The 13,951-nt window shown below is 38.5% G+C and overlaps 1 protein-coding gene across 2 annotated transcripts in view; it reads right to left on the reverse strand.

Annotated features, from left to right (window-relative positions):
- Positions 1 to 3,645: 3,645 nt before the first annotated feature.
- SPTSSB (serine palmitoyltransferase small subunit B) overlaps positions 3,646 to 13,951 on the reverse strand; it is a 33,797-nt gene continuing 23,491 nt past the window's right edge. The window contains exons 2-3 of one of the 2 annotated variants that reach the window (XM_030216167.1): positions 11,249 to 11,299; positions 3,646 to 5,034 (exon numbers count right to left, since the gene is read on the reverse strand). In XM_030216167.1, coding sequence (XP_030072027.1) covers positions 4,768 to 5,010 — 243 coding nt within the window. In that variant the 5' untranslated portion in view covers positions 5,011 to 5,034; positions 11,249 to 11,299 and the 3' untranslated portion in view covers positions 3,646 to 4,767. The remainder of the gene's footprint in view (positions 5,035 to 11,248; positions 11,300 to 13,951) is intronic. The other variant, XM_030216166.1, reaches the window with a different exon arrangement.

Consider the following 13,951-nt stretch of genomic DNA (forward strand, 5'->3'; position numbering starts at 1 on the left):
AGCTCCACAAGCACAAAGAACCATCAGCATGTACCTTTAGTGACAGAGAGATGGGAACTACTGGGCTATGTGAAAAGTGCCCGAAATGGGGAACCACAGCGAATGCTCAGGGGAGCTGTGGCATATTTTAAGGCCCTCTTCAAAATTGTGGCACCCACGGAATGGCTGGCAGGAAGGCCCAAGCCCTGCCAGCTGAAGCAGTCTGCTCTCCGAGCTGCCTGTGAAAGTTGGCTACCTGCTTCAGCCACCGTCAAAACTCCCGTGCATGAACAGTTCATGCTGAAGTGCCGGCATCAGTGGCTGAAGCAAACCACCGATTTTCTTGCTGCTCAGGTAACATGGAGCTTGTGGCTCAGGCAGCAGACTGCTTCAGCTGGTGGGGCTTGAGAACCCCTTCCAGCAAAGGTAGGACTCCATATTGCCTTTGGGGGAAGTGGATGGGTGGGAGGAGAAGACCCAAGATGGGTCTGAAGAGATTTTAGGAATTTATATATAAAAATTGTTCTTTCAGCACTATTTTACTTAGGTAACTAAAACTTTCGGGCCTCCATGCATGATTTGGTTTACTTGTAAGGTCTAGTGTGTATTTTGGTATTGTTATTAGGCATATGGTTAACTTACCCTCACAAAATTTGCCAATTGTCTTATGGCAGCTAACTTATTATGCAGAAATGGAAAACTTGCCCATAATCTTTTGTTAAACAATAGAAGCTTTGTGGATCCATTGCTGGAACATATCCAGCCAAACTATTCTGATCTTCCAAAAGATTATGTGAATACAAATAGGGGGGTCTATGGGAACAATAGGTTCATGGTACCAGAACCGAACACACACATTCATGTCATTGCCTAAAAAAAGAAACCAGAATTTAGACTATTTGATGGGTTTGAGCAGCAGGCTGTATATAGTAATGACTAGAAATTCTATTACAGGCCCTTACGTAGCTGGATCTATCTATTAGGTTACGCAGTGGATTGATATCCAGTGGCTTGCACTGGGAAGGGGAGGTGTGAACTAAACAGGGTTGGGGAAGGCTGCATGTTCTGATACCCAGACAGTGGTGTATAGAAGAAAACAGAAATGGTCTGGCTGGAAAGTGTTATATTCCAAATACAAGAAATATCAAAGAAGGAAACTAATCCCCAAGAGGACAGGCAACAGTACAAAATAGTGGAGAGCAAGAGGTAGATGTGGAACCAAAAGGAACTTTTATTACCAATGTCAATAGCATCTATGCAGTGACCCATCTCATATTCCAAGTATACGAAGTGGTCATAATCCATGACCAACCAATTGGGAGAAATATTGAACAGTATGCACAATAAATCAGGTATACTATCTTTTTGGAACTGTCAAACTTACCTTGTTCATGTCTTTATCTAAAGCATTACTCAATGATATTTCTCCAGAAGAGGGACGGTTGGTTGTCACTCTCTTTAGCTCAGTGTTCCCTTGGTCTTCTTTCCCAGTCTAAGCATTGCTTGTCTACTACTCCCGTGTATGCAAAATCTCTCCAATACAGTGGCGTACCAAGGGGGGGGGGGGCGGTGGGGGCGGTCCACCCCGGGTGCATGCTGCTGTGGGGTGCCGCGGCGCGCGCCTGTTGGCTCCGAGTTCCGGGGCAGAGGGAGCTGCAGCGAACGAGCGAAGCTAGCGAACTCGGAGTCGACAGGCATGCGCCGTAGCACCCCCTCCCAGCTCCGTGCACCCGGGGGGGGGGGGGGGCGCATCGGCGATCCGCCCCGGGTGTCATCCAGGCTAGGAACGCCACTGCTCCAATATATATTCATTAGGAATATTCTGAACACCTGAACCAGGGGCAGCCCTAGAGAACTAGGAGGAGAGAGGATATGGTGCAAAAAAAAAAAAAAAGAGAGAGGACAGACACATTAAGCTAACCAGTTTTATTTCAAGAAAATAAAGTAGTCATGCCCAAATTTGGTTCATACATTTAAAACATCTACATGACCTAAAAGGTGCTTTAGACAATACCATAAAAATTGGACTGTTAATCATTTTCTCATGAAGAACATATCTTTAAATGGACATATAGCGGGGGCGGAACCAAGATGGCGGCATAGCAGGACGCGTTGAGAGGCAGCTCTGGGGTCCCGTTTGGCGCTAAAGTTTTTTCCGCGACGATGCCTCATACCAAACGAAAGGGGTCTACGAGGTTAGCTCCCCCACCTACCTCGACGTCCTCCCCGTTCCACACGGGGCTCGAGCGCTTCTTCTCGCCACTTTCCCATGGAAACAGAGACATGGATCCCGTTGCGCGGCCCTCGGGAAAGGCGGAGACCATGCTGGGAGAGGAGGTGTCTCTTTCACCACCAGCAATGCTGAAACCTCCGTGCCCAGCGTCATCGACGAGTCTGGTTGAGAAGCAGCAGCCTACCGGAAGTGTTTTGCCTGCTGCTCCCAGTGAGGGTCAAGAAACGTTGAAGAAGACGCTAAGAGCAGAGGCAGGAGCCTCAGGAAAAGAACCGGAGGTAAATCTTGAGATGATATGGAAGAAGCTGAATGAAATGGCTACAACTTTACATCAGACATCAGGTGAAATTAGAGCCTTTAATAGTAAATTTCAAGAACTTAATTCTAAAGTGGATTTAATTAAAGAAGAAACTGTTGAAAGAATTCAAAGTGTTCAAAAGAATGTTGACTCCTTACAGGAATTTAGATTATCTGTGATTAAAGACAATACAGACATTCGGAGAAAGATGGAACAGATTGAGAATTTCAATAAAAGACTAAATTTACGTTTGTTAAATTTCCCTAATCTCCCTGGGATTACTCCCTATGATATGTTCAAAAGATATTTGAACGAAGTTTTACAAATTCCTTTGGAAGCTATTCCGCCAGTAAACAAATTATATTATATTCCTGTTCCTAAGGGAGAGAAAGGGAAAAAAACAAGAGCTTCAAGAAGTCAATCTGGACTTAAATAATATTTCAGCAATACTGGAACAGACATTGGATGAAAATACTGAAAGATCCACTTTAATTGTGTCATTCATTTTTGAACAGGATTTGAATAATACAATGAAACTTTATTTTAAGAACTTGAAAACCTGTTTTGGGGGAATTAAGGTTCAGATTTTCCCTGATGTAGCGAAATCTACCCAACAAAGAAGGAAAGTTTTCCTTGCGTTAAAATCAAAATCATCTGATATAGGAGGGAACTTCTTCTCGGCATTTCCATGTAAATGCATTGTTAAATTGGGTCAGATTAAATACACCTTTTATTCACCTGAACACCTTAAATCATTTCTTGATTCAAGGCAGCAGTAACGATATAAATATAACGTGGGAATGTTAAGCCACTATCTTTTTTTTTTTTTTCCTAATTTTGTTAATAAATACTTGTTTTAAATCCTCTCTAAATTCCACCAACCCCTCTCTCACCTTAATGTGGTCTAATGAAGCAAAAAAATTTATGTTATAGGAATTTGATAGAATACGATTTGTATATCTGTATAATTGTACGATATTTCCTTAAATGTTGTTTAATTTCCTCTTATGAATCATGGCTGTATTTCAATAACAAGTATTTTCTTGTTGTAATGTTTAAAATTAATAAACAAATTTAATAATAATAATAAATGGACATTGTAAAGCATAAATACATCATGTCAGGAACAAGAATGTGCAATTTTGCTCTTTAGCATTCACAGTTTATTCAGGAAGTATATATATATTAAAAAAAAAAATCATAGGTTTTATCCTGTAACAAAAAAAAAAAAAAAGCATTTTAACTACATCACATTTCTCTGGTAAAAGAAAAGGTCTTTACATATACACCTGAATACTTAAGAGCTCATGGAATTATTATTTTAGTAAAGTACATATGTAAACTATGCCATTTTTAGCACATTGTAAAGTTTTACATTGCAGTCATTTAATTTAAAAAAAGAATAGTGTATTACACTGAGTTAGTTAGAACACACGATAAAATATTTGACAAGGCATGCTTTAAATTTAATTCACTGTGCTCTTCAAGAAGTATCCTAAGAAGCCAACCTCTAAAATGGCTTTACTGAAATTCCTGCCAAATTTTGCTATGCTTAGCATCCAAAGCTCAAATAGCTCTTCCTTGTGTTTCAGGAACTAGATTTCAAAACCGTACAGAGGGAGGAAAGTTATCAGGATGTGTGCACGTACATTTTTTATGCCACAGACAACATGAAAAAATATTTAAAAATGCTGGCCTATTAACCATTAAACCTTCTCTGAAAGGAGATTTAAGTGAAAAAGATGTCATGGAAACAGAGATTTTCAATTATATTAAGTCACAGTGAAGCTTTCTGAAAGAACTATTGAATTATCTCCATATCAGAAATATTTAAAATGGAATCCGAATCACAAGCAGATGATGGAACAACTAAGACAAGCTATGTTCTAGTAGGAAAATTTGCAAGAGTTTGACGAAATACAGATTTGCATAAAAACAATAAGGTTTCACCTATTTCAACATGTGTGTTCCTACACTGCTATGCTAGTTAATCCATGCTTCATGAAAAGTCCCATGATTTCAGTAGGCACTGGCCAACCTATAGTTCATGCATAGTGAAAGAATCTTTGTTTCCAACTAGACAGTCGCCAAGCAAGTCAGAATTCTAAAAGAAAAAAAAAAAAAAAAAAAGGGTAATCTAGGACTCGTTCAAAACCCTACTGCTATGAGGCCAAACACTCTGAAGTTAAGGCAACAGCATTTTGCAGAAATTAATCTTGCAGCGGTACACAAACCAGGGCCCACGCTCAGAAAAATGTCAGTTTATCACAGCAACAGTACTTTCATGCTGCTCGCCAAATATTCCCGAGAAGAACTCCAAAGCCAAAGAAACGTGGATTGGAATGAAGACGTAAGAGGTGTAAACCACCATCGCAACAACAGTCAGTAACACAGTGTTGAAGATGGATTGCTCCCAGGGTTCCAAGACATAACTGCATGTGATGAGAAGATACTGAAAGTATAGCCAAGAGATGTACTCTTTCACGTGCTTTATATCCATTTTATGTTTTCACAGCTTTCAGGTCTGCAAAAGAGAAAATAGTTGACAATCGTGAGTACAGTTCATTAAGAAAAATGGATGACGTACTTAAACTCTTTAAAGCTATTACATCAGGCCCATTATAAAGGCTCTACTTTTATCTGGACTGTTTTGAATGAAGCCACGACATAAGTTTCCTTCCTTCCCTTTACCATCTGTTCAGAATACATAAAATAAAAACTGAGAATGTTATAATGCCTTTGCATTGCTCCATGGTGTGACAGCACCTTGAATACTGTGTGTAATTCTGGTCACCATATCTCATAAAAAAAAAAAAAAAAAAGATATAGCGGAATTAGAAAAAAGGTACAGAGAAGGGTGACAAAAATGATAAAAGGGGGAAAGGGAATGAAACTTAATATACTACTACTATTTAGCATTTCTATAGCGCTACAAGGCATACGCAGCGCTGCACAAACATAGAAGAAAGACAGTCCCTGCTCAAAGAGCTTACAATCTAATAGACAAAAAATAAATAAAGTAAGCAAATCAAATCAATTAATGTGAATGGGAAGGAAGAGAGGAGGGTAGGTGGAGGCGAGTGGTTACGAGTCAAAAGCAATGTAGCTATCGTGTGTCTGATTGGTTATTATAGCAAAACTGATATTCTACAAGCTTCACTAAGATAGTTAGCTTTAACCCCTCTAAAAGAAAACATCTATAAGCATTAGATGATGACTTTTTAATGATAAAACTGTATAAGCTGTCTTTGCTTAAAATATGGGGGTGTGTGGAGTTTTTAGACCTGTTCTTTCGTAATGTAATTCAAGGATTGTGTTAGAGCTGTCGTATGAGTGTAGGTGACTCAGATTTGTATTCTTCTCAAAGCCACTACTTAAGATCAACCCCAGAGCTGAAGGAGCATTTTCAGAGAATCTGATCATTCAGACCATGTAAAAGAGGCAATTGCGTAGTAGGAATGGGATGATAAATGGCGACCGGCCTTTGACTTACAGTACAAACCCTATATTTTCTATAGGTGGAGAGATCCCTTTGATCACATCTGAGTAATATGATTCTTTTTTATTTACAGAAAGAGGGATTGAGCTGGTGGAAAGGGGGAAATACTCCCAGGCTGTTGAATTGTTTAGTGAAGCTATTAAATTAGACCCCGAGGATCACAGGTAAATATCTACTCTCTTGCCGACCTGAACTATGCCTCTTAAAGGTCAGCACAGCAGAGGCTTTGTAGATTCTTCTTGGAAGACTTGATGGGGTCTCCTTGACTTGTAAGCTTAATACAGCAATTGATATATATGAATTACTCATCATTTGGGGTTCCTTTGCATACTTAATCTTTTTATTTTTTTTCCTCACATCCCCAGAGTTAATGTTGCATGTATCCTGATCTATTGTCCACTTCTGGTTTCCCAAGTGAATTCTTCTAGGAGGAAGCTAAGCTTCTCTTCCTTTTAAACCACTGCCCTATTTCACCTTTGTCTGAATTCTTTTGATAAATACATGCACTTAAATATTTCTTTTTCTAATCTTTCATATGTTAGCATTATTGTTAATATAATGTATTTTCTTTTACTGCCTTTCTGTGGTTTTTTCCAACTACATTCAAAGCGGTTTACATTATATACAGGTCCTTATTTGTACCTGGGACAATGGAGGGTTAAATGACTTGCCTAGAGTCACAAGGAGCTACAGTGGGAACTGAACCCAGTTCCCCAGGATCAAAGTCTGCTGCACTAACCACTAGGCTACTCCTCCACTCCACTCCAAGGGATTGGATGACTACCTTATGAGGAAAGGCTAAAGTGGCTAGGACTCTTCAGCTTGGAGAAGAGATGGCTGAGGGGAGATATGATAGAGGTCTATAAAATACAGGAGTGAATGGAATGGGTAGAGGTGAATCACTCATTTATTCTTTCCAAAATACTAGGATTTGGGGGTATACAGATAGAATTCTTAATTTCTGTGATTATATTTATTGAGAATTAGGATATTAGAATTTTGCAGCATATCTGGTCATCCTTTCTAATGATCCACCTGCTTATTTCAGATTAAAATATTGATCTGAAATTTTGTTTTAAATTGAATAAAAAAAAAAAAAAATTCACGGAGATTCATTTATAGTACCTCTAACGTTTTCAATGGTTTTTCAGGCGAAAAAACAGTGGAGGAACAGAAAAGAAAAAAAAAAAAAAAGACAACTCACAGATAGTGTCCAAAAACCTTCTTTATTTCAGTAAACTTCGAGATCAGTAAAGGAACCTGACATGACTCGTGTTTCAGCCCTACTGGCCTGCATCAGTTGTCTAAAACATTTAAAAAACCCAAAAAACTATACCATATAAATAACATTTTTTTAAAAACCTAAGACATATAGATCATACATAAAGTGTGTAAAAAAAAAAAAAAAAAAAAAGGGAAGGGAGTTCCTACCTAGGAATTTGTCATATCTTACATATTCCCAGAAAGATCATCGGAAAAAGACTCCTACTGACAGTACAGAAATAAAATATATCATGTAAGTAATATTTTAAAAAAACCTTAATACAAATATACTTATTCTTTTTATGTATGATCTATAACTCTTAGGTTTTTTAAAATAAATTTATTTATATAGTATAGTTTTCCATTTGTTTTTTTGTATGTTTTAGACCCCTGATGCAGGCCAGTAGGGCTGAAACACGAGTCGTGTCGGATCTCCTTTTTTGATCTTGAAGTTTACTGAAATAAAGAAGGTTTTTGGACACCATCTATGAGAGGTTTTCCTTTCTGTTTCTCCACTGTTTTTTCGCCTGGCGCATCCTATCTGTGGAGTTTTTTTTTCCTTCTGTTTGTGACTGATTTCTCAGTTCAATGGTTTTTCATCATTGGAATGCAAATCAAAGGTGGCAGCTGGAACACATAACATTTAGCATTAAAATCACCGTTTAAAAATAAAAAACACTGTGGAAAATGCATAAACAAAATAACGATTCTAGGAGGGCATGGCCCCCCCCTCTACTGATTCCCACCCTTGTTTGTGTAAAAATAATGTTTTTGAAAGATCCATTTTTTTGAAGATATAAGATTCTCTTGCAAATATGTCTGCATGATATCCATATAAGCACTATATTGTCAAGATTAGCAATTTAATAAGAATGTTGGGTATTATTAGGAAAGGTATAGAAAACAGGTGTGAGGATGTTATAATGCCATTGTATCATTCCATGGTGCGACCGCACCTTGAGTATTTTGTCCAATTCTGGTCGCTGCATCTCAAGAAAGATATAGTAGAATTGGAAAAGGTGCAGCGAAGGGCGACTAAAATGATAGCAGGGAATGGGACGACTTCCCTATGAAGAAAGACTAAGGAGGCTAGGGCTTTACAGCTTGGAGAAGAGACGGCTGAGGGGAGACATGATAGAGGTATATAAAATAATGAGTGGAGTGGAACAGGTGGATGTGAAGCGTCTGTTCACGCTTTCCAAATATACTAGAACTAAGGGGCATGCGATGAAACGACAATGTAGTAAATTTAAAACAAATCGGAGAAAGGTTTTCTTCACCCAACGCGTAATTAAACTCTGGAATTCGTTGCCGGAGAACGTGGTGAAGGCGGTTAGCTTGGCAGAGTTTAAAAAGGGGTTAGACGGTTTCCTAAAGGACAAGTCCATAGACCACTACTAAATAGACTTGGAAAAAATCCACAATTTCGGGAATAGCATGTATAGAATGTTTGTACGTTAGGGAAGCAGCCAGGTGCCCTTGACCTGGATTGGCCGCTGTCGGGGACAGGATGCTGGGCTCGATGGACCTTTGGTCTTTTCCCAGTATGGCATTACTTATGTACTTTCAATTCTTGTAGTGAGCTTTTAAAAAAAAAAAAAAAAAATTTTTATTAGTGAGGTTTAGTTTTATTATTTTTTTTTTTAATGATGAATGCTCTGGAAAGGGAGGATAAAAGCAAACCATTGAGAGGAGCTGGCAGATTCCGGATTTACTTTTGGAGTGATGGGAATGCTGTCATTCTGTAGTTGAGCAGTGCTGTTTTTAGTAACTGATTGATAGTTCCTGGTGTCTTTAAATGTGGTCTATGTTGCTGTTAAGAAATCCTTCCCCTTTTTTGCTGTAGGCTGGATGGAATATTTATTTGTTACATTTGTACCCCACATTTTCCCACCTATTTGCAGGCTCAATGTGGCTTACATAGTGCCGTGAGGCGATAGCCACCTACGGTGAAGAAACAAATATAGACTGAAGTTATTTAACAGTGAAATATATATGAACAGACACAGGGAATCATAGAGAGGGAGGTTATATAACAATCATAAAGTTCAATACAAGTTTGGATAGCTTTGTGTTGCTGGATAGGAGGCTTTATGACAGAAGAAGGCATAAGTTGAACTATATGGGAAATGTGCTGTTCCAATCCCCTATAGGATTGTGTTCATTTTGAAACGATGTTGTTATGCATGGCTTGCTTTTAAGATTCAAACAAAAAAAACAGCACCACGGGCCTTTAAAAATGGAACACAGTTCTTTAATGAATGAGCCTTGACAAAAAGACCCGACACGGGCCGTGTTTCGGTGACTAGCACCTGCATCAGGGGTCACAGTGATGATGTGGAAAACTTGGGGAATAACTCGAATATATTCGTGTTTCGGTGACTAGCACCTGCGTCAGGGGTCACAGTGATGACGTGGAAAACTTGGGGAATAATTCAAATATATTCCTCTACAATATATTATTCCTTACCCCACGTCTCATATAGTAAAAGCTACAAAGCAACAAGGCACGTCTGGATCCAGAAAGTGAAAGTGCCTTGTTGCTTTGTAGCTTTTACTATATGAGACGTGGGGTAAGGAATAATATATTGTAGAGGAATATATTTGAATTATTCCCCAAGTTTTCCACGTCATCACTGTGACCCCTGACGCAGGTGCTAGTCACCGAAACACGGCCCATGTCGGGTCATTCATTAAAGAACTGTGTTCCATTTTTAAAGGCCCGTGGTGCTGTTTTTTTTTTGTTTGGACTTTAGTTTGTACTTCGTTCCCTCTCTTTTGTTATATCCTTGCTTTTAAGATTCACATTAAGTTGCAAGCTAAGTTTGCATTATAATTCATTTGCTCAAGTTGGGGCTGGTTGCTTGTATATTCACTACTTTGCTGGTGTGATAAGCTATGACTTAAAAGCACTTGGAATGTATTGTATTGTAAGATTTATAACCTGCGCATTCCCACTTGTCAGCAGGCTCAATGCGGCTTACATCATTTAGTTAATTTACAAGATAAAACAAAATGAATAAAAACATCTAAACATAGTATATAAGAAGGTGGACAGTAAAAAGGATAAAGGAAAAAGGTGATAGAGGTAGGGAATAGGGAAAAGATGAAAGTTGGGGTAATGTGTTGTGAGTAAGGAAGAATGAATAATAATGTTTCGAATAGGGATAAATTCAGAAGGATAAAAACATATTTTAAGTTCTGTTAAGTAGTAGATCCAGGTATCACAGATGAATATCTAATTTGAGTCCCATCATATGTGTAGGCTTGCTTAAAAAGGTGAGTTTTCAGTAGCTTCCGGAAAGGTAAAAGACCATTGACTGTTCAAATCGATCTTGGTAAGGTGTTTCCAGAGCTTGCTGCCAATAACGGGGAAACTGGATGCATAATATGTTTTGTATTTGATTCCTTTACAGTTGGGAAGATGTAGATTCAGACAAGTTCGAGAAGATCTGGAGCGATTCCTGGTAGGAAGGTCAACTAGATTGTACACGTAGGCTGGGGAATTTTCGTAGATAATCTTATGAATCATCCTGTGGACTTTAAAATTTATTCGTTCCAAAATAGGGAGCCAATGAAGTTTGAAACGGAGAGGTGTTACACTATCAAACCATGATTTACCAAAAACAAGGCTGGCTGCTGTGTTCTGGGCAGTCTGGAGTCTTTTCAGGACTTGGGCCTTGCATCCAACAAAAACACTTTTACAGTAGTCAACGTGGGTAAGTACAGCGGATTGGACCAAATTGCGGAAGGTATTTAGGGGAAGATAAGGTTTCACACGCTTCAACATCCACATCATCTTGAACGTTTTCTTTGTTGTGACATATACATTTTGGCCCTAGTGGTATAAATGTGTTTGGTTCTTTAAAAAAAACCAAAAAACCCTCTGTCTCATGCACTGAATGCCACTATACTGGTGTTTTATTATTCGTTTTACAAAAGTTGATTTAATTATTATTATGTTTTATGAACTTACTTATACAATGTTAATGTCTACATTTGATTGCAGATCTTTGCCTCTTCTTGTCTGTGAAAGAGAAATGAGGCATGTTTTATCCCCTTCCTAAACATTTTCTATGAGACTTCTAGAGCACTTGAAGACCATCTAAAGTTTTGCAGAGGATTTAGAACCTAATGATGGCAGTTTTGCTGACACACGGCCTATTCTCTCTCTTGAAAGGGGGAAATATTTCTTCATTTATTTGAATTTGGTTCACATCTTTTTTCAGCTATAGCTTAAGGCAAGTTACATTCAAGGTTCATTAGGTGTTTCCCTCTCCCTAGAGGGCTCACACTCTAAAAGGTCCCTTTGTGTGTTAAATGCTAAGAAACCCATAGGGATAAAATGGGCTTCTTAGCATTTAGCACACTCTAAGGGGTGATGAAAAATGGCTTGTGGTAGTGTAGACACGGGGTTTGGGCACACGCCTGTTAAAAAAAAAAAAGACCTTTTTTAAAAACGTTTGACGAAAATGGACATGTGGCAATTTTGGGTCTGCAACCTTACCACCAGCCATTGACCTAGAGGTATAAAGTCTTACATGGTAACCGGGCGGTAATGACCTAAGTGCGTCAAATACCACTTGACACGTTTGATATGCGTGTTTCAGCCGCGCATATTGGATGCATGCCAAAAATGAAATTACCAGAAGAGCCACGTGGTAACCGGGCAGTAACTCCATTTTGGCGTGTGTTGGGCATGCGTAGACGTGGCTTAGTAAGAAGGCCCCTAATTGTATTAAAGTACACTAAGCATTAATAAAAGGGCCCTAAGTTTGTACCTGAGGCAATGGGAAGATTAAGTAACTTGCCAAGATCACAAGGAGTAGTAGTGGGATTTGAACTGGACTTCCCTGGTTCTCAGCCCAATGCTCCATCCACATCAATTTGATATACTTCTCTAATAAATCATTAAAACATCTTATTATTGCACATATAGATCATCACACATCAACTGGACCTTCTTATATAACTATCTTGACATGTCCTATTGTAATAAATACGATATACAATAGGACATGTCAAGATAGTTATATAAGAAGGTCCAGTTGATGTGTGATGATCTATATGTGCAATAATAAGATGTTTTAATGATTTATTAGAGAAGTATATCAAATTGATGTGGATGAATGAAAGATTGAGTGTGCAAGTGATCCATTTTATTGGATTTGTGATATATAAATATTAAAACATTTTGAGACAATAAAGTTTGTTTTAGATTCAATAAGAAAACGGTTGTCTTCAATATTCAGTGTATTTGTAATGCAACCAATTAAAGATTTAAACCTATAAGTTAACATTGTATATATATATATATATATATTTTTTTTTGCTTAAGACATGTGTTCCTTTTCACCTCTTCTTTTTGTACTCCTACATTTTAATGAAAAAGATAAGGGGGGGGGGGGGGTCTTTTATATAGGCACACTGGTGTTCTTAATGTGCACTAAAAATAGGCACGCGCTAAAGATGCCCGTAGGAAATACATTGGCGTCTTTAGCTTACGTCTATTTTAACACGTACTAAAAACGCCAGCACGTCTATGTAAAAAAGACTCCCTCCCCTAAGTGGTTTAAATATTTCTAGCGTGAGAGGTGGGTCATTTTTATTACTAGGTGAATTCCGCTGAAAATTAAGCATTTTAAAAATAGTGGTGCAGAACCTCTCCCCTCCCCCAGACCGAAACAGTATCATAGCTATCGGGTGTAGGAACCACAGCCTGGGCCATTTCTGTACGGAGCTGTTTGCTGCCTGAACACTGGCATCATATGAGAAGCAGCTGGAAATCATTGGAGAACACTTTCTACCCATGTGCCCTGCAGCACAGTCATCTCTACCCAAAACAAAGAACATGAAATCAATTTGTGAATTTATGCCACAGTTAGTGATACTGCTGTGAGAGACAAAATTGTTCTTGGTTTAAAACTGCTGACCCTGTGGAAATGCAGGTATCCAAGTCTGTGCCCTTCAAAGAAGCCCTGTATCCTGCATGGAGTATGAACCAGTAAACAGGTTTTCTTGTCGCTATTAATCTCTCATCATCATTTAGCTCTGCTGTGAGCCAGATTAGCTATACCAGAGCTTATTAGTATTGAATGGGTAAATCAGAAATTGTCCTTTATTGTTCTGAGAGACAGTTTTCATATACCACACTGTTAAATGAAGTGGTAAAAATCAGAAAACATTTAAGAGAACCTAATTTAAAAAAAGGGGGGGGGGGGAGGGGACAGGGTTCCACCTTGAAAAGTGGCTCTTAGTACTATATCAGAAGAGGGTAAAATGTCACCTAAGGAAGAGCAAGAAGCAAAGAAAAAGGTGAAATGCTCAGGCAGAGAGAGGTGAACTGCAATAACTATTTGTATGGGACCTGACAACAGCCTGTGCTTTGATGATTGTGCCTGTCAGGGGTCAGTATCAGCCAATTCTACAATATAGACAAAGCAGTACACATGGAGAAATTATGTTTTGAGCAATAATTTTCCTTTAGTCCTACCAGATCAGTCCAGAACCAGTGGGTTATATCTGTCAATCAGCAAATAAAGAAAGAGAAACAAAGTAGTTCTGGGTGATTCACCCTTAAGGGCATCATACAGCCTTAAAATACTCATGAATGACCAAACAATGGAGCTCATGTTCACATTTACAGTCAAATGTTGCATTCATCTTATTACCTTTACCA

Source organism: Microcaecilia unicolor, chromosome 10 (genome assembly GCF_901765095.1).
Source record: "Microcaecilia unicolor chromosome 10, aMicUni1.1, whole genome shotgun sequence".
Classification (NCBI taxonomy): Eukaryota; Metazoa; Chordata; class Amphibia; order Gymnophiona; family Siphonopidae; genus Microcaecilia; species Microcaecilia unicolor.